Consider the following 22,524-nt stretch of genomic DNA (forward strand, 5'->3'; position numbering starts at 1 on the left):
CTGCAGAGTCGGATGGCACCTGCTATGGCGCGGTGGTTAGCGCGTTGCACTACGAACCCGGTGACCCGAGTTCGATTCCCACTCACGGCCAACGACAGGGACGATTATTTGAACCGGTCCTGGGCCTCCCCTAGGTCGACTCAGCCTCAAATGAGTACCTGTTGCGGTGTGTAAACATCAGCACTGGGGAGACAAAGGCGGCCGGGCGTGGTCCTGGCCACACCATCCCCTCGCGTGCCATCCCGGTCTTCACAGGTGCCATTGGCATAGTAACGACGACATTATCAGCTAAGTGGGTGCTGCAATTGGCCAGGTGGGGCCCCAATATTTGATTTGTCTCGCACTGTCGCACCTCGAGGCCATTATATACCACGGCTCCTCTTGCCAAATCACATCATTAAACATTTTCATGACAACATTTTTTATTTCAATTGATTTGTTGCTCTTTTACACTCGTGTTAAAAACATATCTCATGGTGTTTGTCAAGGGGGCCCCAACTCGTAGCTTTAGCAACCGGGGGGGCAAGGCACCATCTGCCCCCACGCTCGTTACGCTACTGACAGGTGCTGCTCGCTTCCAGCACTTGCCCCAACAGTCTGTTGAGACGATTCTATTCGGGGAATATCTTCTTGGTTCTTTTGGTAAAGTCACGTAGAATGGAAATAATAAATAATAAAAATAAACATAATTAAAAAATTCTCACGACGTTTCGGCCACAACGCAAGCAGCCGTCCTCAGGTGGAGAACAGGTCTGTTGAGGAGACAGAGTCTGAATTTCCATTCTACGTGACTTTACCGAAAGAACCAAGAAGATGAATCCCTGCAGTCACGAAAGCTTTAAATCGAAATTTAATCGGGGAATCTTTGTCTTTGTCTCATTTCTCACCCCTGACCCCGACCCCCACCTCTGGACAGGTGGACTTGACGCGCACGTTCACGTTCCGGAACTCGCAGCGCACCTACCATGGCATCCCAATCATCGCCGCCAACATGGACACCGTGGGCACCTTCGAGATGGCTCGCGCCTTCAGCAAGGTTGCTGCTCCTCCTCCTCAGCGTGGGAGAGACAACAACAACAACAAGAACCGCCACTCACCACTAAGTGGCGGTGACGTCACCACGACGCTTGTGCCAGGCCACGTGCACCTTGAGGCCACGTGCACCTTGAGGCCACGTGCACCTTGAGGCTGCCACGTGAAGTGACAGCGATCACGGCCCCACACGCGCTCCCGGCCAGAGCGGAGATCCCACAGAGTGGAGATCCTACAGAGCGGAGATCCTACAGAGCGGGGATCCCACAGAGCGGAGATCCCACAGAGCGGGGATCCCACAGAGTGGAGATCCCACAGAGTGGAGATCCCACTGAGCGGAGATCCTACAGAGCGGAGATCCCACTGAGCGGGGATCCCACAGAGCGGAGATCCCACTGAGCGGGGATCCCACTGAGCGGGGATCCCACTGAGTGGAGATCCCACTGAGCGGAGATCCCACTGAGCGGAGATCCCACTGAGTGGAGATCCCACAGAGCGGAGATCCCACAGAGCGGAGATCCCACTGAGCGGAGATCCCACTGAGCGGGGATCCCACTGAGCGGGGATCCCACAGAGCGGGGATCCCACAGAGCGGGGATCCCACAAAGCGGGGATCCCACAGAGTGGGGATCCCACAGAGCGGGGATCCCACTGAGCGGAGATCCCACTGAGCGGGGATCCCACAGAGCGGGGATCCCACAGAGCGGGGATCCCACAGAGCGGGGATCCCACAGAGCGGAGATCCCACAGAGCGGGGATCCCACGCACACGGAACGGGAGCGGCCCCGGTCGTGACACCGCGTTTTGTCATCCTGCAGGGGGGTCGGGGTGTACGGGGGGGGGGATCTTGGGGCACACGGCGCAGTTGGGGTTAAACCCAAAATGTTAAACGCTGAGCTAACCCTTGGGCTACACGCATTTAAAACCTTTTAAAACAGTCTTCCTCAGCAGCAGACCACGCTTTCCCACCTGATGAAGGACGTTTGTGTTGCGCCCGAAACGTCGTGATTTATTTTATTTTCTACCTACGTAACTTTACCAAAAGAACCAAAGAGTATGGGTTCCTGCAGTCACGAAAGCTTCAAATCTAGATTAGATCGAATAACGATAGGGATCTATGTATGTTCTGGATTTGGCCTCCAACACACAACCGGTGTGCTGTACTAGAAACGAATTTGGCACATTCTGCTTACGTGACAAACCTTACTAATTGGTTGTGTCAGGTGGTGGCAGGTTTAACGACACATTTATATATTTACTCGATCTAACCCCCCCCAAAAAAAACGATATTACAGATATGCTCTTGTCGGTGCACGTTCAGCTCTAGCGCTCACCCCCTGTGCATGGCACCGCATGTTGAACTTCTTTCGCACCGTACGTAGCCAACCGCGCTTATCGGAGGCGCGGGGGAAGGACAACAAACTAAACACAAAAAGTAAAGGATGCAACGGCCGTCGTTTATTTTGCGTTTTGTACAGGCCCCCTTCAACTATTGCAGGCAGTTTGTATATTCCATAACATAGGTTCTTAATATAACATTTTTGCTTCATATAATATATGAAGGCAGCAAACATTATATGAAGCCAAAACATTTAAATTGCATTTAACTTCCATTGCAAGAGATCAGTCATCGTGTGAAAACTCATTTATTTAAAACTGCTGTTTGTGTTTAGTTTGGGCCCCCCCGCCGCCCCACGCACCTCCGATGAGCACGGTTGTTGGCATTCGTGTGAGCAGCACCTCGCCTCAGTGCCGGATTATCCGAGGAGCAAAAGCAGCTACATATGTAGCTGCTACATATGTAGGAGCTACATATGTAGGAGCTACATATGTGGTAGCTACACATGCTACGGGCCCGCACTTTCAAGGGCCCCGCGCTAAATGCTTTCAAGCTATTAATTCCGTTTCAGTGATTCTACACTTGCTCTATTAATATAGTACTATACCGCCTTCAACTTTTACGAACGACTGGGTGTTTAAGGTTAGCGATTTGTCGAATTATCTGGCTGTATAGCAAATGAAAAAATACAATTACTTTACTATGCAAGTAAAACATGTGTGTTTTAATATTGATGTGTTTTTTATTTATTTAGGGCACTTTTATAACATATGCTACAGGCCCCGCACTAGCTTAATCCGGCACTGCCTAGCCCAGGGGTCGGCAACCAAAAAAACAAGAAGAGCCATTTCTTTCCAATTCGGTACAAAATTCAGTATTTCAAGAGCCGCAATGCATCTGAGTACATACTGTACATACGTACATATTGTCAAGAAGCAGCCCGTAAAGAGCCGCATGCGGCTCCGGAGCCGTAGGTTGCCGACCCCTGGCCTAGCCCAAGCACGGTGGTAACATCCATGCCACTGGGTACATATGTAAAGGAGAGCCGACACAAGATTGCAGGGGGTTCGTCTTTTAATCATTTTCTCCCAGCCACACCTGTCCCCAGCCGTCCCAATCTCGTTCCCGACAAAAGGCCCCTTCTTCCCGCCCGTTCTCCCCTTATATCTCCTCGATTACCCCTCCCTCTAACCCTCTTATTGGTGAGAATCCTTCCCCTGACACCCCTACACATACATGTGAGCAGCCTTCAACAGAGAGGGGGGGCAACCCCCTCCAGTCCCCTTCCACCCCTCCCCCGAAAGCATGGAACTGCGGTCAAGGTCAAGCCATATGCTCTACCGCCTCTTTTAATTGACTCCACTGCCCCCCCCCTCCCGTGCCTACAGAGGATCTACGGATGAAATGCGCCGTACAAAATGTGAATTGTTATTATTGTTACTCGATGTGAGCTGCCATGACTACGTCCACCAACCCCCCTCAATGAGCCCAACGTGGCATTTATTGACACGAGGCATCGAGGGCCAATGCCCGACTTGGAGCGTGCATTTTCACGCAGCCTAAACGCTGAGGGCCAAATCGCCAAGCATCAGCCCAACGAAGTGGCTTATCGCGTGGGCCACCTCCGTTGAGCTTTCATTTGTGGCCGAAATCGCTTCTTAAAAAGAGCTGTGTAGCTCAGTGGACCTTACCTGGTAAAAAAAACACAAATAGTCGTTCTAGATTTGAAGCTTTCGTGACTGCAAGGATTCATATTCTTAGTTTTTTCGGTAAAGTCACGTAGGTAATTTTATTATTATTATTCTTATTTTATTTTATGAATTATAATTTCATTTTTTACCTACGTGACTTTACCGAAAAAACTAAGAGTACAAATAGTCGTCGTTGGCATGGGGGATCTTTGTCTTCTCTGTGTGGTGCCGCCGGCAATGCTCACCCCGTGCGTGCCCTGCCCGCTGTCGTGACCCCTGTTGCAGCACACGATGTTCACCGCGATACACAAGCACTACAGCGTGGACGAGTGGCGAGACTTTGCCAACAAAAACCCAGAGTGCTTGGAGGTAAGCGAAAGTTACAACCGCCCCACACTCACACGGCTCGTCACCAGCCATGCCCGTGTGTGGTGGACGGGTGGCGCAGCGGTTTGTGTTCTCTTTGCTGTTGTTGTAACGTTCTTACCCGACCCCGACTGGGTGTCTGTGAGAAAAGAGCTTTACAGCTCATCGGATTCCTCCAGTGTAAACAAACATTCCGATTCTGGTGAGCGCACTGTGCCACGCAACCGGCGACCCCAGATGTGACCCGGGGTGGTATTGGCCACCCACCCCCTGAATGTGCCCTGTCGACCTCCATAGGTGCTCGCTAACAGCACCTGATTCAACAGTGTGTTAAAGGCTATACGGAGCGAAGTCTTTGCTTTATATGCGTCTGCGTACGTGCGTGCAGCTGGAGCAATCTACCAGTCATCTCAGTCAACCCATGGCACCTGGGTCTGTCCCGTGACCTCCTGCCAGAGAGCCTTCGGCGCTTCACGTGACAGCCTTAAAGTGCACCTGGCCTGGCACAGGCGCCGTGTGGACATCACCGCCATTCGGTGGCGAATGCCGCCTGCTGTTATTGTAAAGTGCACCTAGCCTGGTACAAGCACCGTGTGGACGTCACCGCCACTCAATGGTGAATGGCGGGTGTTGTTGCCGCTGCAGCACCAGAGGTCGCAACCGGGTACCCGATACCCGTACCTTACCCGATACCCGGCTACACGTACCCGGCTACACGTACCCGGCCGGGTACGGGTACCCGTTTGCGACCCTGGTGCGGCCGGGTACGGGCACGGGTAGGCCGTGAGTCACTGGTGAGTAACCGTTTGTCACTCATTTCCCAACGTCTTGTCTCTTCTCACAATTCAAGTTCCTAGAATCAACCCACCCGCGCCTGCAACATGGCTTCATCCCAGAGGTCGCAATCAGGTACCCGATACCCGTACCCTACCCGTACCCGGCCGGGTACGGGTAGGGTACGGGTACGGCCGGGTAAGGGTACGGGTACCCATTTGCGACCCTGGTGCGGCAGGGTACGGGTACGGGTACGGGTAGGCCGTGAGTCACTGGTGAGTAACCGTTTGTCACTCATTTCGGGTAGGGTAGGGTACGGGTAGGGTACAGGTACCCGTTTGCGACCCTGGTGCGGCCGGGTACGGGTAGGCCGTGAGTCACTGGTGAGTAACCGTTTGTCACTCATTTCGGGTAGGGTAGGGTACGGGTACCCATTTGCGACCCTGGTGCGGCCCGGTACGGGTACGGGTAAGGAATCAAACCCCGTTTGCGACCTCTGTGCAGCACATCGCGGCGAGCTCGGGGAGCGGCCCGAGCGACATGGAGCGGCTGGCGGCCGTGCTGGACGCCGTGGCGGCCGTGCGCTACATCTGCCTGGACGTGGCCAACGGCTACTCGGAGCACTTCGTGGAGTTCCTGCGCAGCGTGCGAGAGCGCTTCCCCAAGCACACCATCATGGTGGGGCCCCCTTCCCGCACATCCCACACCGCCATGGCCACACACCGCCATGGCCACACACCGCCATGGCCACACACCGCCATGGCCACACACCGCCATGGCCACACACCGCCATGGCCACACACCGCCATGGCCACACACCGCCATGGCCACACACCGCCATGGCCACACACCGCCAAGCACTGCCACTAACCCGCACCACCACCACCACCACACAATGCCACTCACCCACACCGCTGTTCACCCACCCTGCCACTGCCGCACACCACGCCTAACGCACACCACCACTAACGCACACCACTGCCAAACCGCTAACCCAGACTAACGCCAAACACTACCACTAATCCACACCACCACCACACAATACCACTCACCCACACTGCTGTTCACCCACCCTGCCACTGCCGTACACCACGCCTAACGCACACCACCACTAACACACACCACTGCCAAACCGCTAACCCAGACTACCGCCAAACACTACCGCTAAACCACACCGCAGCCAAAAACCGCCACGAACCCACACAGCTGATAACCCGCACCACCTCCAAACACCACAACTAAACCACACCACCAGACACCACCGGGGTCCCTCCCTGTACATACGAAAACAACATCAAAGTTTCCCGTCCAGCCATACAGATTGCAGAGCCAGGTGCTGTAAGCGAACATCGATTAATATTTATTCAGTGCAGGGGAACGTGATACTCGATAAGCATTACCACGCACGTACGGCTGGCACAAGCCACACCTGGTACTCATTTAAAGTTGAATTGACTTCGGGTAATTCCGGGTCAATTTCTGTAATTAGCGTACACCGTGCCACCATTCTTACCTCTTGTTATTTTCCAAAATGTGTTCCAAATGTTCGATATCCTACACGACACGACCGGGAGCAAGAGGAGAGCCTCACCATTCTGGCAAATCGCCCGATGAAGCTGGATGCAATTACCAGCGAAACGTCGTACTACTCACATTTTAAATGATGTTGATTCACTCTTCAACACACCGGTGGGCTAAAATAGTGACCTATTTGTCCTTTGTAAACGTGACACATTTTTTACTGTTTGGCCGTGTCGGGTGGTGGAGGGTTACGACACATTTATAAATAACGCGATCTAACCCAAAAATCTTTATTGTGAATAATATTGGTCGCGAAAGCCAAAGTGTCAAATATAAATGTGTTGTAACCCTCCACTACCCGACACAGCCAATTAGTAAGGGATTCGTCACACAAAAAAACGCCAATTAGTTACTACTTCAGGCTACCGGTGTGTTGGAGAGTAAATCCACAACATTTACAATTTGAACGGTCCGACGTTTCTCGCTGGTAATTACATCCAGCATCATCATCGGGCGATTTGCCAGAATCGTGAAGCAATCCACCTGCTTCCGGTCTTAAATCGAGCAGCAGGACGATGTCGTCACTGAAAGTGGCATCTTGTCCACACGACGGACAGGGAACTCCTCCATGCGCCCTGCTATCGAGCTGATCATATTCAATAGCAGTCAAAGCAATACATTGAATTCTCAATTTTGCCAGATGAAATTAAAAACCGCATTTGATTTGTGTTTCTTTTTGTGTGTGCGATCATGAGTACACGTCAACTCTCTTCGCTTGAGAAACCCGTCCGCTTCTCGGACGGCCGACACCCAAATTCAAACCCAGCATCTCGCCAATGTCGGCTCACGGCTCTGACCTCTTGACCCAAACGGCCGCCTCTGTAACCACCACACTCCATGAACCCACGCGCTGCCTACTCTCAGCACCCGAGCGAGATGTTCACTACCTCGCCTGCTATACAGAAGGTTTGGGGTTCGATCCCGACCCTGGCACGTGTATATTTGGAGTTTGCGTTGTTCACCCCGTGGTTGCGTGGATTTTTCTCCGGGTTCTACGCGTTTCCCCTCCACATTTATAAACAGGCGTTTAGAGTATTTGGCTGCTGTCAATTTCCACTTTGATAAGCCACTTCGTTGAGTTATCATTTATGGCCAGGTCGCTTCTAAAAAAAAGCTTTGTAGGTCAGCGGGCCTTACCTGGTACAATAAACAAAAATTTGTTTGAAATCCTCTGACCTGAAGACGGTCGCTTGTGTTGCGATCGAAACGTCGTGATCTATTATTTTGTCTACTTATGTGACTTTACCGAGAGAACCAAAGAGTAAAATAGTTTAATAGTTTAAATCTGAACCCCCAGGCAGGGAACGTGGTGACGGGGGAGATGGTGGAGGAGCTGATCCTGACAGGAGCTGATATCATCAAAGTGGGGATCGGACCAGGTAATGGCATCGTCGATAACCGTTGAGGTCACTGACTGCCCGTGATATCATCTGCTGCATCATGTTGACTTGCAACAAATAACAGTGGGCCGTCTCTGTTACTCGTGCAATTGGTACTGTTGACAAAATCACAGGCGTTAATTAAATCAGACGAGAGCTTGCTGGGATGACAGGTGTTTTCTGCAAAGGAGGCTTGTGGGTGTCTGTGTGTGTGTACTGGCGGCAAATGTGTTTCCAGTTTCAACATTCATGCTGGCGTGCGTGCATATGCAGAGATGCATCCATGGAGCCCTCGAGACAGACACACAGATCTATACTCGGAGACAGACACAAACACACAGAAACAGATACACAGAGACCTGCAGCAGAGAGATAGGTAAAGCAGAGACAAATACACAGTGAGAGACGTGAAAAGAGATAGAAACTGGGAGAGACATGGAGAGAGATGCGGAGGGAGAAAGACAGAGATGCCCAGGGATACATTGAGAGAACGTCCAGCACGTGTTGTGGTAAATGTGTGCACGCGTGGAGCCACATCAATGGACGCACGTGTGAGTGTACACGTGTTAATGCGCACGTGTGTGAGTGTACACGTGTGTGAGTGTACACGTGTATGTGTGTACACGTGTGAGTGTACACGTGTGTGAGTGTACACGTGTATGAGTGTGCACGTGTATGTGTGTGCACGTGTATGTGTGTGAGTGCACACGTGTATGTGTGTACACGTGTGTGAGTACACACGTGTGTGAGTGTACACGTGTGTGAGTGTACACGTGTGTGTACGTGTATGTGTGTGCACGTGTATACACGTGTGAGTGTACACGTGTGAGTGCACACGTGTGAGTATGCACGTGTATGTGTGTACACGTGTGAGTGTGTACGTGTGAGTGTACACGTGTGAGTGTACACGTGTATGTGTGTACACGTGTGTGAGTGTGCACGTGTGTGAATGTACACGCGTGGGCGCACACATGCCAAAACGCACGTGTCACACACGTGTCTGTGAGCGCACGCGTGTCAACACTCGCACACACATGTCATCACTCGCACACGCGTGTCAACACTCGCACACACGTGTCAACACTCGCACACACGTGTCTGCAACACACGTGTTGCACACACGTGTAGAGAGAGAGAGGGCGAGCGACTGCGTGTGCGCCAGGCTCGGTGTGCACGACGCGCCGCAAGACCGGCGTGGGCTACCCGCAGCTGAGCGCCGTCATCGAGTGCGGGGACGCGGCACACGGCCTCAAGGGACACATCATCTCGGTGCGCGCAGCACAGAGACACGCAGAGACACACAGACACGCACAGAGACACACACACAGAGACACACAGACAGAGACACACACACACAGAGACACGCACACAGAGACACAGAGACACACAGAGACACACAGAGACAGAGACACACAGAGACACAGAGACACGCACGCACAGAGACACACAGACACACGCACAGAGACACACAGAGACACACAGACACGCACACACAGAGACACACAGACACGCAGAGACACACACACAGAGACACAGAGACACACAGACACGCACACACAGAGACACACAGAGACACACACAGACACGCATACACAGAGACACACAGACAGAGACACACAGAGACACACAGACACGCACACACAGAGACACACAGACAGAGACACACAGAGACACACAGACAGAGACACGCAGAGACACACAGAGACACACACAGAGACACACAGACAGAGACACACAGAGACACACAGACACGCACACACAGAGACACACAGACACGCACACACAGAGACACACAGACACGCACAGAGACACACAGACACGCACACACAGAGATACACAGGGGAGCGGTGGTGCAGCGGTTAGCGCGTTACGCTACAAACCTGGCGACCCGGGTTCGATTCCCGCTCACGGCCAACATCGGTGACGATTATCTAAACCGCTCCTGGGCCTCCCCTAGGTCGACTCAGCCTCAAATGAGTATCCGGTGCGATGTGTACAAAGATTCCCCGTATAGCCTTAACAGACTGTAGGGGCAAGTGCTGTTAGCGAGCACCTATGCAGGCCGATACGGCACACGAGGGAGTGGGTGGCCAAAACCGCGCCCGGCCGCCTTTGTCTCCCCAGGTCACTCTTGCAAATAGGACTCTATCCTGGTCTCTTGAGTAGGGCGCCGATGGTTGCTGCTGTGCATAATCCCGAATTGAGTCATTCGCGGTGTCATTTTAGAATTTGACAAATTTGGACCCCGACACCAGCACGCAACGTCCTCCTCTTGCGAATGACGTCATGGATTCGAACCGTGAACCTCAACAAGCAAGCGCCAATGGAGGAGGGTGACTTCACCAAGCGCCGCTCGTCACCTCCCGTCCACGTGGTGGGCGTACAAAGATTAGAAGGGAGAGAAAAATTAACCCGTAAAAACAAAGTTTTTCACTTTAAATCCTTTATATGCGTGGCATCGGTTTTATTTTATTATTCATTTCTGTTTTTCTTGAGTAAGAGTTTCATTTTTATCACATTGGTATTTTAAATTAAATATGAAATTATTTTTTTCCTAAAAAGTGGAAAATTTTGGAAAAAAATTTTCACGAAAATAAATTGTCACGCACAACGAGTCTGTGTGCAAAATGTCTGCTCGATTGGATCACGGGAAGTGGGTTAAAAAACGACCGAAATATTTGCACGGTCGTAAGCGCGCAAGCAAGCAAGCAAGTGAACTTAATATAAAGGATTAAAAAAAATCCCCAACTGGTTGTCCTGTTATCCCACTGGTCGAGTAGCGGAACCGATCGTCCGGCCGACTCATCGATTCGATTGCTCGAGTCGGCTCTAGGGGGGAGGAGGGCAGGGTGGCTCTCACGACTCGCTCCGCGCTCTTCCCTCCGTCCCTCCCTCCCTCGTTCCCTTGCAGGACGGAGGTTGCACGTGTCCCGGAGACGTCGCCAAGGCGTTCGGTGAGCGTTCGAGTGTCCGGCGGCGACCACTACCACTCCCCCCCTCCTCTCTACACACGCTCTTGAAAAAATTAACCCGTAAAAACAAAGTTTTTCACTATAAATCCATTTATATGCGTGGCGGCTAGAGTCCTCTCGTCCTCTGGCTTGAGATGGCTGCCACCTATGGGTCAGATGATTGTCTGCCACCATTATGCAATTGGTAATTAATTTTTTTTTTCCCTAAACAGTGTAAAATTTTCGAAAAATGTTTTCACGAAAATTAATTGTCACGCACAACGAGTCTGTGTGCAAAATGTCAGCTCGATTGGATCACGGGAAGTGGGTTAAAAAACGACCGAAAGATTTGCACGGTCGTAAGCAAGCAAGCAAGCACGCAAGCACGCAAGCAAGCAAGCAAACTTAATATAAAGGATTTAAAAAAAACACCGCGACAGACACGGGCGTGCTCTGCCTGGCAGGCACGCAACGTTGCGTCGTTGATCCGTCTCTAGAAAGCAAGCGTCGCACGCCTCAGCCCGATACGCGCATCGCGTTGCGCGCGTGAGAGCCGATTATTTATAATTTGGGAAAATTCGAAGAAAATTAAATGCCAATGCTACGTTTACGCCGATAATATTAAATGTCGTGATACCACTGCAGTCAGCGCTCCTCCAAAGGAAGACGGACAGCCAAACGACACGAACTATCTCCTGAAGCCCTCTCGCTGCGAGCCAGACCTCGACACTGGGGTCTGGCTCCTGGACTCGCTGCCACTCGCAAGGGCAGTCGTAGAGTGCGAACACATCTCGACAAACAACGAGACAGCAACAACCATAAGCAACGCAAATGAGATGGTCAAATAAGTGACATTTATTCCATAGAGGAGAATCGTGACAATTCATCGAATCATCGGCTGGGGTGGAAGGGTGGGGGAGGGGGGTGATTCTTGACTCGCGTAAATGTCTATTGACCCCCTCTTTGCCATCAGGATTCCACCACGCCACTTTATAGGATTAATAGTTACGACTACCGTACAACTGTTTTTTTCTTCCTGGTTCTTTCGGTAAAGTCACGTAGAAGGGAAATAATAAAATAATAAAAATAAAACATTATTAAATAATTCTCACGACGTTTCGGCCACAACGCAAGCAGCCGTCCTCAGGTGAAGAACAGGTCTGTCGATAAGACAGAGTCTGAATGACACGTCCTAGGCTTGGAGCGTCTATTTAAGCTGAATTTGCATATCAAGATATGCAAATTATTTTGTCAAGGCGCTCTTCCTCCTCCCTCCCAGCTTAAATAGACGCTCCAAGCCTAGGACGCGTCATTCAGACTCTGTCTTATCGACAGACCTGTTCTTCACCTGAGGACGGCTTGCTTGCGTTGTGGCCGAAACGTCGTGAGAATTATTTTATTATGTTTTATTTTTATTATTTTATTATTTACATTCTACGTGACTTTACCGAAAGAACCAAGAAGATGAATCCCTGCAGTCACGAAAGAAGCTTTAAATCGAAATTTCAGTTCCTCTTTGTCGTGCAATTTCTCACGTGGAAGAAAACTGGGGTGCCCGAAGAAAAACCCACCAACAGATCCACACAGATGGGTTCACGTAGCCCACTTGCTGTTCCGCCATATGCCCCGCAGCCCACTGGGTTTTTTGGAAGTCGCAAATCTACGTACTATGATCCAGCAACCCTGGCCTCCATAAGCGCTGCGTACGATGAGTGCGTCACCACACACTCCAAAACCCAAACCGGTTGCTTTGTAATTTGGTGTCGGTCACGAAAGTGGTAAAACACAACATAAATGACAAAGAAATATGGGGAAAAACTGTGGGTAGAAATTGAGGTGCACGATCTCTCTGGGAAATGAAGTGTGTGTGTGTGTAATTAACTGATGGTCCTGGCAGTGCTGTGATCACAGGCAGATGGATTATGATAGCATTGTGGGCTCTAGACCAATGGTTTACAAAGGCCATAAGCCACCACATTGTATTAAATAAAAGCTGCCATAATGATGATAACATCATAATATAAAAAGTATCAAATTCTTAAGTCACTCTCATCTGCTTTCCCAGTCTCCCCAATAATATTGGCTTGTATAGTTTTTTTCTTCATTTAATATGCAATTTGCACCAATGACCTGGAGCGGTGAAGTTAATTTCAAATGTTCTAAATTCATATTGCCAAATTATTTGTTGATATTTTAACTGCACATCGTGGCACGCATCTATTATAATCCCAACGTTTTATACGCAAGGGTTGGTGTGTCTCGCAAACCCACTTGGGCTCTAAGATGGTCAGGCAATGACAGGACAGCAAGTGAATTATAAACTCATATGTGTCCCCTCCTGTGCAGGGTGGGTGTTCCGCTTCACACAAACAACACTTTCAAAATGAATTGGCCAAACATTCAAAAGCAGAACTCTCCTGGAAAAAATTCTTTTCCGGATAAATTATATTTTTATAGTTCGTTTTATATTTTACCATGGTCCACATCAACGTTTGTTTGTGAAAATTACTTTAGAAATAAATTAAGTATTTGTTCTCTGGGGTGTTTTGTACAGTCACAAGATTTTAATTCATCCAGAGATAGTTTAAGAAGAGATGATCGGTGGCCACGTGATGCGTGGATGGGTTTGAATATCCACAAGAGGTTTTTTTTTATTAGATCGCGTAAATATGCGTCGTTAAACCCGCCACCGCCCGACACAGCCAATTCGTAAGGTTTGTCGCGTAAACAAAACATGCCAATTAGTTACTAGTTCAGCACAGCACTGTGTTGGAGAGTAAACCCACACACATTTACCATTCGAGTACTACGTTTCGCCGGTAATTACAACCAGCGTCATCAGGCGACAGCCAGAATTGTGGAGAAATCCTCCTCCTGTTTCGTTCTTAAATCGTGGGCTGAATGTGATATCGTCACTGTGAGTCAATCAGGTGCGAAGACCAGAAGGGGGGGTGGGGTTCATGTATTCATATAAATTACAATGGTTGCATTTGATTGCATAAAAAAATAAATATGCTTAATTTAGTTCATTTTTTTAAACTTTTAGTTAGTTTTCTTTTAACTTTCTGTATAAAATGTCAGTTTTGAAAAAAAATATTACATACTCTATGTGCATATACTGGATATATCAGTTTGATTGACTTGTGTTGATGCATTAGTTTGCAGTTTCTGAATGGACACGTTCGTGTTTCGCCTCGATATAAAAAATTATCGTGATTTTAAACAAAAAACTAAATTTAAACAAATGTTCCAATGGCACTTGGCTTCCCTGGATCACTAAAGTTATCATGTTAGGTAGGAATGTAATATTTTAAAACGTGAGGACCCCATTTCATTTTTCTCCCCCACTTCACAGACCAGATACTTACCGTAGTAGACTGAGGCTCCCCTGTCCTGACCTGACACTCTGCTGTAGCATCTCACCCAGATGGAAAACTGGTTGTTGTTGTTATTATTATTTTAGTTTTACGAAGGAAAAAAAAAGTGGGGGTGTTTTTGTTGCTCTATATATAACCTTGTTCCAACGATTCGATGGCGATTTTTTTTTAAATGCACGTAATGTGACACCGTCACATTGGCTCTGCAAGCGCTGTCCCCGAAAAACCTGGCTCTCTCTCTCTCAGCCGCACCTTAACAACTCTTGGAACCTCCCATTTCAACCAGTCTACACAACAAAGGCTCATTCCTTGCAGCGTGCTTCAGCCGCACAGAACCTCACAATGGCCCCTCCCACCTTCAACCAGTATATATACAAGGACTGTTTTCTTGGAATTTCTCTTTACTTGATGCAGCAGTCGTGTTGTGACGGTTCCACCTGAAGACGGAAGCTTGTGTTGCCTCCGAAACGTCGTGATTTTTATTTTATTTTTTATTTTACTTTCATTCATTTACATTTTTTACCTACGTGGCTTTACCGAAAAAACCTAATAATATCTCTCTCTCTGCGTGCTTGGCGTGTGTGTGTGTGGAGGCGCGGGCGCGGACTTCGTGATGTTGGGCGGCATGCTGTCGGGGCACGACCAGTGCGGCGGGGAGACCCTAGAGCGCGATGGCAAGAAGGTGAAGCTTTTCTACGGGATGAGCTCCGACATGGCCATGAAGAAGTACTCGGGAGGAGTGGCGGAGTATCGGTGAGCGACAGCGCCAATGCCACCACCATCTCTACCACCACCATCGCTACCACCACCATCGCTACCACCACCATCGCTACCACCACCATCGCTACCACCACCATCGCTACCACCACCATCACCATCACGACCGCCGCCGCCACCGTCGCCATCTCCACCACCACCGTCGCCACCACCACCATCACTACCGTCAACATCACTGCCACAACCGTCACCACCACCGCCTCCACCATCACCACCACCACCGTCGCCACCACCACCATCACTACCGTCAACATCACTGCCACAACCATCACCACCGCCGCCTCCACCATCACCACCACCACCGTCGCCACCACCACCGTCACTACCGTCAACATCACTGCCACAACCATCACCACCGCCGCCTCCATCATCACCACCACCACCATCGCTACCACCATCACCATCACGACCGTCAACATCACTGCCACAACCATCACCACCGCCGCCGCCGCCTCCACCACCACCGCCCGCTCCCTCTCCTGCATTCACACGCACTACACACTGGGCATGCAACAGTGCGTTGATTCATCAAGAAAAATCGATCCTGACCTTCACAATAAATGCCTGCAAAAATCGATTATGCGTTGACATAACTAAAGAAGGAGTTGTGTAAACGTGAGCCGTGGGGGGAATAAAAAGGTAGCTGGGCGTAGTACTGGCCACACCACCCCCTTGTTCATAGATGCTTTCCAACAGCAATTGCCCTAACAGTCTGTTAAAGCATTTACACCATTGGAACCTCATTTGCCAGTAAAAAATATGATAATTGGTTTTTTACCCTTCTATCTGGCAACAAAACTGACATCTTTTTTTTACAAGGAGTCATGTTTGCATAGACCACAATACCTGCAGTCATAATGAAAAAAAAAACATAACTCTGTATGCACTGTCCTTGAAGTTGATTGGTCCACACCAAAAGGCGTCATCTGGTCCAACCCATGTGAGACTAGGCTCTAAGGAAAGCTGTCTCGGGTGTGGACCAATCAACTTCAAGGACAGTGCATACAAAGTTATGTTTTTTTTGCATTATGACTGCAGGTATTGTGGTCTATGCAAACATGACTCCTTGTAAAAAAAAGGTGTCAGTTTTGTTGCCAGATAGAAGGGTAAAAAAACAATTATCAGTCTGTTAAAGCTCGAGGAAGACGTTTGTCACGGGGTGCCACGGTGGCTAGGAGATGTTACTACCTCACCCGGTATACAGGAGGTCGTGGGTTCTATCCCAACCCTGACGCCTGCTGTATATTTGGGAGTTTGCATGTTCTACCAGTGGTCGCGTGAATTTTTCTCCGTGTCCTCTGGTTTCCCCCCCATGAGTTTAGAGTATTTGGCTGCTATAAATTTACACGCAAGCCACGTCATCTAACTATCATTTGTGGCCAGGTTGCTTCTGAAAAAAAAGAGAACTATATAGCTTTGGGCCTTAGCTGGCTAAATAAAAAGTTAAACATTTTTGTAGTCGAATTAGTTTTTTTGTGCGAGTGCACGCACCTCCGATTCGCGCGAACGCCGACGTTACCGCGCGCCCAAAGTTCAACATACACACGTGGTGGGTGATGCGCTTCCATCCCGGCTTGTGCAGCGCGTCCGAGGGCAAAGCCGTGGAGGTCGAGTACCGCGGCGACGCGGAGCACACCATCCGCGACATCCTCGGGGGCCTGCGCTCCACCTGCACCTACGTGGGAGCCGCCAAGCTCAAGGAGCTGAGCCGACGCACCACCTTCATCCGCGTCACGCAGCAGCTCAACAGCATGTTCAGCTGAGCCACCGCGCCCGCCACCCGCCACCCGGGGCGTCGGCCGCATGCGAAGAGTTGGGACGTCGGATTATTTAAGCCGTCGACTATTCCGCCGGTTGTCGGTTCGATCACTCGAACAAATCGGAGAGAGAGAGAGCGCGAAAGACGGCTGAGAAGCAAATGTCCCACCTCTGCTAACCCGTCATGCCGCCGGACGGGCGGTTGTGGCCTTCGGCATCATGAGCTCACGTGCCCAGGAAACATGGAACGTTGAGACAAATTCGGCCCAACGTCAATCCAACGGTTGTAACCACTGGTGAACGTTGACCCGACGTTGCATGTTTACTGGGTCGTGGCGTGTGTGGCGTGTCGGGAGTTTGCGACCTCTGGGCAGGATGTTGTGGGGCCACCTGCCATTTGCAAAGGAGCCCCGAGCAATATACCACAAACTTAATTAAGTTGGTTATAAATTTTCATCGATTCATCGAGTGGACCGGATCATCATCCCAGCTCTACTAACCCCCCCACCCCCCACGCCTGAACCTCCTCTCCCCACACAGACCCCTGCTCGTCAAGGTGCCCACGATGTCCAGTAGCTGTGGACTCGCTTGTCGTTGCGGATTGTAGTTGTGCCGCTTCTAACACGGAAGAAAATGAAACGGTTCAGTGTTATAACCTTTACGACTGACCATGTAACCGACGCACCCAACCCACCCGGCGACTCGGTGCATTGTCACGATGCATGGGCGTGATTTGAATCAACAATCGATTTTTTTTGTCTCGTTTTCACCGTCTCGTTTGTATTATCTCGTTTTCTTTTCCATCCCATTTCTACAGTTTTGTGCGATTAACATTCGCATACATTGTAAATAATCAGTTCTGATACGCATGGCTTGATGAATGTATTGCGATCTAAATAATCGATTGTAATCGAAGACTTGGCGGATTGCTACACGCAGAGCACCTACCAAAGCATTTAGGTGAGATGAGACGATTTCATTTATTTTTCCGTGCGAAATATTTCACTTCGAGCAGGTGGTTAATTCCTCCGAAACACTTTTGGTCTTGCCGTGTACTTTATGTTTTACTTGCTATCTCTAATACCTAACGAAGTGACCATCGCCATCGAGTCAGATCACTGAAGGCATCCAGGTTGAGAGCATGGCCTAGATTAGTTCCAGACGTTTGTGCTACCCACGCACACGCACAATAGCCGGCTCTAAGGCGGGATGTTCCGTGCGTCCGTGCGTGTGTTTCCGTCAAAAAGGCATGCTCAGAAAAATGAAGATGTAAAAATCCCATGTCCTTTAAAGGTAGGTTTATTTAAAATGCATATTGTGCCATAAAAACAAACAAACAAACAAACTGGAATAAAGTATGACATTTCAGAGGTTCGGGGAATTTTTAATTATGTCACTGAACAGGAACTCGCGAAAGGTTCCACCCGTCGTCTCACAGCCAATCGCACCCGGCGCTCGCTGCAGACTGTGTCACCCACAGGACCTTTTGAGGTATGCCGAGCCAGAACGGCTGAATAACGTTTCCACGACGACAGATTTGGGGGCGCAGACACGACTGCGTGCGTGGTGGTGCCCAACTTGCGAGCGAGTTCCCGAAGGTTGTTGGCCCAGTTACGGACGGGATTCGTAAAATTTCGATTGAAAGCTTCTTTCGTGACTGCAGGGATTCATCTTCTTGGTTCTTTCGGTAAAGTCATCACGTAGAAGGGAAATAATAAAATAGTAAAAATAAAATATTATAAAATAATTCTCACGACGTTTCGGCCACAACGCAAGCAGCCGTCCCCAAGTGAAGAACAGGTCTGTCGGGAAGACAGCGTCTGAATGAAATTTCATTTTTCATTCAGACGCTGTCTTCCCGAAATTTCATTTTTCATTCAGACGCTGTCTTCCCGACAGACCTGTTCTTCACCTGAGGATGGCTGCTTGCGTTGTGGCCGAAACGTCGTGAGAATTATTTTATTATGTTTTATTTTTATTATTTCCCTTCTACGAAAGAACCAAGAAGGGGGGATTCGTAAAGTTCACGCCCCCCCCTACCACTTCCTCACAGATTAGAGGAGTTGTACTGCACTATAATTATACGAAATGTACGCAACTGCTGCCGGCTACTGACTCTGTACTGAGTACGTGCCACCACGTGTTTTAAGATTCCGTCGTCAACAGTAACCAGCAAAAAAAAAAATAACACGATTTTTGTTCGACAATTGTATGGCCGCATCTAAAATGTTCGGTATCTCAACATCTTGGCATTATCTGCGAACGTTCGAGGTGACTGGTCACCTTCGACAACCACGATGGCTGCATCCCCGATGGCCGGCGTCCGTGCGTGGAAATGTTTTGACCGATTACTTTTCCCGAGCTCTGCGAGCCAGGCACCACGGCGCGACCGTTCCTGGTCGCCTGAACTGCTGCTCCGCAGGGAACTACGCGAGGGAGAGTGGGGGGGGGGGGTTGGAAAGTCACGGGACGAAACATTTTAAACGTTTTTACTTAAAGTGCCACGTTAACCTGCATCGCTTGCGTGTGTGTGTGTCGTTTGTTTTGAAATGAAAAAAAAACGGGATTTCTTCAAAGACTCTGTTAAGATTAATGAGACACTGAAATGCCTTTGGCTCAGAGGCATTGGTTACAGTATACGTTTATAATACAGGGGACTATCAACAATAAAAAAAAAAGTTACAAAAAATATCAAAATTATCAATATAACAATCCTAATAATAATTTACTGAATTTCAGGTGGCGCCGAGAGGTACGCTTTACACTTTTCATCGTTTTATCGCTGAAGTAACACGTTACAGAATCAGAATCTTTATTTATCCTGGAGAAATCCGATGAGTTATGAAGCTCTTTGTCACAGATGTCCATGTCCAGTAGGAGCATGGTCACAAAGTTACGGCAAACAATACAAACATAGTGCGACGTGGCAGAAAGGTGAAAAAAACCCACTAAAATAAATAAATAAATACACGGAAACTGAACTACATCTTTTTTTTTTCATCAGCTAAGGCCCACTGAGATATTAGTTATTTTTCAGAAACGACCTGGCCATAAATGATAGCTCATCGAAGTGGCTCATCACGTGGATATGTAGAGCGCGCACACGGGCTGTGTACCCTGTTGCCTGAGCTGCCCGACACGTGCGCAACAACGAGACGGCTTTGCCCCTCGGGACGATTCGCTGCCCCCCCCCCCCCCGCGCGCTGCTGGTTTTGCCTTTGCCAACGAACGGGCCGTACCACGGCACGTTTTCTATGCAAAATAAAAGCGGTGATAACTGCTCGACAAGTCTGCTCTCACAGGACTCCTCGCTTTTGCTGGCTGTTCTGCGGTGGTCAGTGCCGTAGCGGTCATTGGCATTCGACCCTTGGTGCAGGGAGTTCGTGTCTCACTTCTGTGTCCAATTTCTCCCGCCGCCTCTTCTTCGTAGGTCTGAGCCTGGGCCCTCTCTCGCTTGCCCCCGTGGGCCCCAGTGCATTTGCACCGCACGCTCGGACAGCAGCGTGGTGGTTGTGCATCTGCAATGTTTCATTGGTATCGTTTTTGGAGGAATTAACTAATCGTACATGATTATGATGTGCTCCTGGCTGAATGGAATCGTGAAGAGATGGAGACACCCTGACGACTGGCTCAGTCGATCGACTCTCATTATCGTGTCAGGGAACGGAAACCGTAGAACCACTTCTGAGTCACTTTAAAAAAAAAGGTTTCTCTTACAGTGGCTCCTCACTGCTCTATCACAATACACCCCGAGGCAATAGGATATATTGTCTCGATTGTAGATCGAGATTTAAGTCGAGAATGTATTTCTATACGTTGTTGAACATAGCTGCATCTAGTGGCTGCTGAGATCACATGAACCCATGAGATACAACACATACATTTTAAAATGTGTATGCATGTATCGTGAGCTTAGAGAATCAATATTATTAAATTGATGCATCATCACATTCCTGGAAATTACCAAATAAACATACCAACATTGGGCCAATTCGTTGGCACGTGGTTGGAGCCGTTGAACCAATGTTGGCCCATTGTTTCATGTTTACTGGGGAGTGATTTGCCGCATTTTAGTGTTATAGACTATGTACATTTTAACTGTCACAGCTGGACATGGCTGCATTAAGTGCGAAAGTCAATTTTGTAGGATTTTCGTGCACAGCGAATGAACCGAGACCCAAGGGCTTGGGTTCAAATTTCGGGTGGCTTACCGGTTTCTCAGTGCCCTGACACGGGTTTCGTGATCTCCCCGAGCCACCTGGCCTCTTCAATCACAGATATAACTCAACACATTTAAATCCCACTACAGCGATGCCACTGACAGCCACAACACCACCACCACCACCACCATAAACAGCTGCAGCGAAGGCCGACACCGAAACGTGGTCTCTAAAGCACGCGGTCCCAAAGCAAGCACTCACGCCTTCCCTGATCGCGGAAGTTAAGTGCCCGTGACACGCAGCACACCGACAGGACAAGCACAGAACACGCTTCACAGACTGAGAGTTGGGCCCTTAGCTAGCACAATATTTTGGACCCAGAACCTAGCGATGAACCCTATTTGTGGGCACTGTCAGCGAACCGGTGTGGCAGTGGCCGATCTGGGGTGGGGGGGGGGCGAAGGGGCAATTGCCCCATCCCCTTGAGACCCAGAAAATTAGCAACTTATTTTTGTTTGCCAGAAATATTTTTTTATCGATTTATTTTTTTATGTATGTAGGGCCCAGTTTAAAAAGAAAATAATTTTGGGGCTTCCCATCCCCTGGAGCTCCCCTGTCATTTTACTGGATCTCTCTGCACGTTGATAACACTGGTCAACACACTTTTTCTGGCATAAGGTATTCCAACGGTTTTAAGGTAATTTTGGGGTACTGATTCCAAATCTGGCATCAGTTTTTGTCAATCACATCAAGTTTTTGAGATATCAAATATTGCATTTTCAATAAAAGCTGCAGAAGAAAAATATTAAATAAATGTGGATATCTACATAAAATGATATTATAAACACTATCCTAACAATACAGCACCATATTTTAACACTAAAGCAGTCACTGACTCGCAACAACTTGCAATCATAAGTGACAGAGTTAATTTCTGATAAAATCAATGAAAATAGGGTATGCCGATGGCATAAAAATGAGATGTGATAGAGCAAATCTGAGATCAGATTTGGAATCAGCACCCTGAAATTAGTCTAGAACAGCTGCAAAAGTCCAGGCCAGAAAAAAATGTTTTTGTTGTTGTTGACCAGTGTAATTTTTAATCTTCTTATCGATGTGAAAGAAGAGAGGATTGGAGAGAGCTGGGGCCGAAGGCACTGCCATTGGGCAGAGGACCAAAGAAGAAACGTGGCCTTGGGCACTGCAGTCTCAGCACAACAATGTGCTCATGATGGCCAGCACAGGTTTGCTTGAGTGGCAACACCACTTGACAAGTCGGGGTTGCAAATTACCTTCGCGTCCACTTACCATCCATCATCGGTCCTGGCAACCATACTCC

General features: G+C 49.1%; 1 protein-coding gene across 2 annotated transcripts in view; it reads left to right on the top strand.

Annotated features, from left to right (window-relative positions):
* The window catches only part of LOC144723307 (GMP reductase 2-like), a 28,682-nt gene extending 9,869 nt beyond the window's left edge, over positions 1–18,813 (top strand). For both annotated transcript variants that reach the window (XM_078601944.1, XM_078601945.1), the window contains 8 exons: positions 917–1,036; positions 4,348–4,431; positions 5,707–5,880; positions 8,081–8,162; positions 9,325–9,431; positions 11,074–11,116; positions 15,084–15,243; positions 16,850–18,813. In XM_078601944.1, coding sequence (XP_078458070.1) covers positions 917–1,036; positions 4,348–4,431; positions 5,707–5,880; positions 8,081–8,162; positions 9,325–9,431; positions 11,074–11,116; positions 15,084–15,243; positions 16,850–17,030 — 951 coding nt within the window. In that variant the 3' untranslated portion in view covers positions 17,031–18,813. The remainder of the gene's footprint in view (positions 1–916; positions 1,037–4,347; positions 4,432–5,706; positions 5,881–8,080; positions 8,163–9,324; positions 9,432–11,073; positions 11,117–15,083; positions 15,244–16,849) is intronic.
* The last annotated feature ends 3,711 nt before the right edge of the window (positions 18,814–22,524 follow it).

This window comes from Lampetra planeri, chromosome 17, assembly GCF_965212315.1.
Source record: "Lampetra planeri chromosome 17, kcLamPlan1.2.h2, whole genome shotgun sequence".
In the NCBI taxonomy this organism is placed as follows: Eukaryota; Metazoa; Chordata; class Hyperoartia; order Petromyzontiformes; family Petromyzontidae; genus Lampetra; species Lampetra planeri.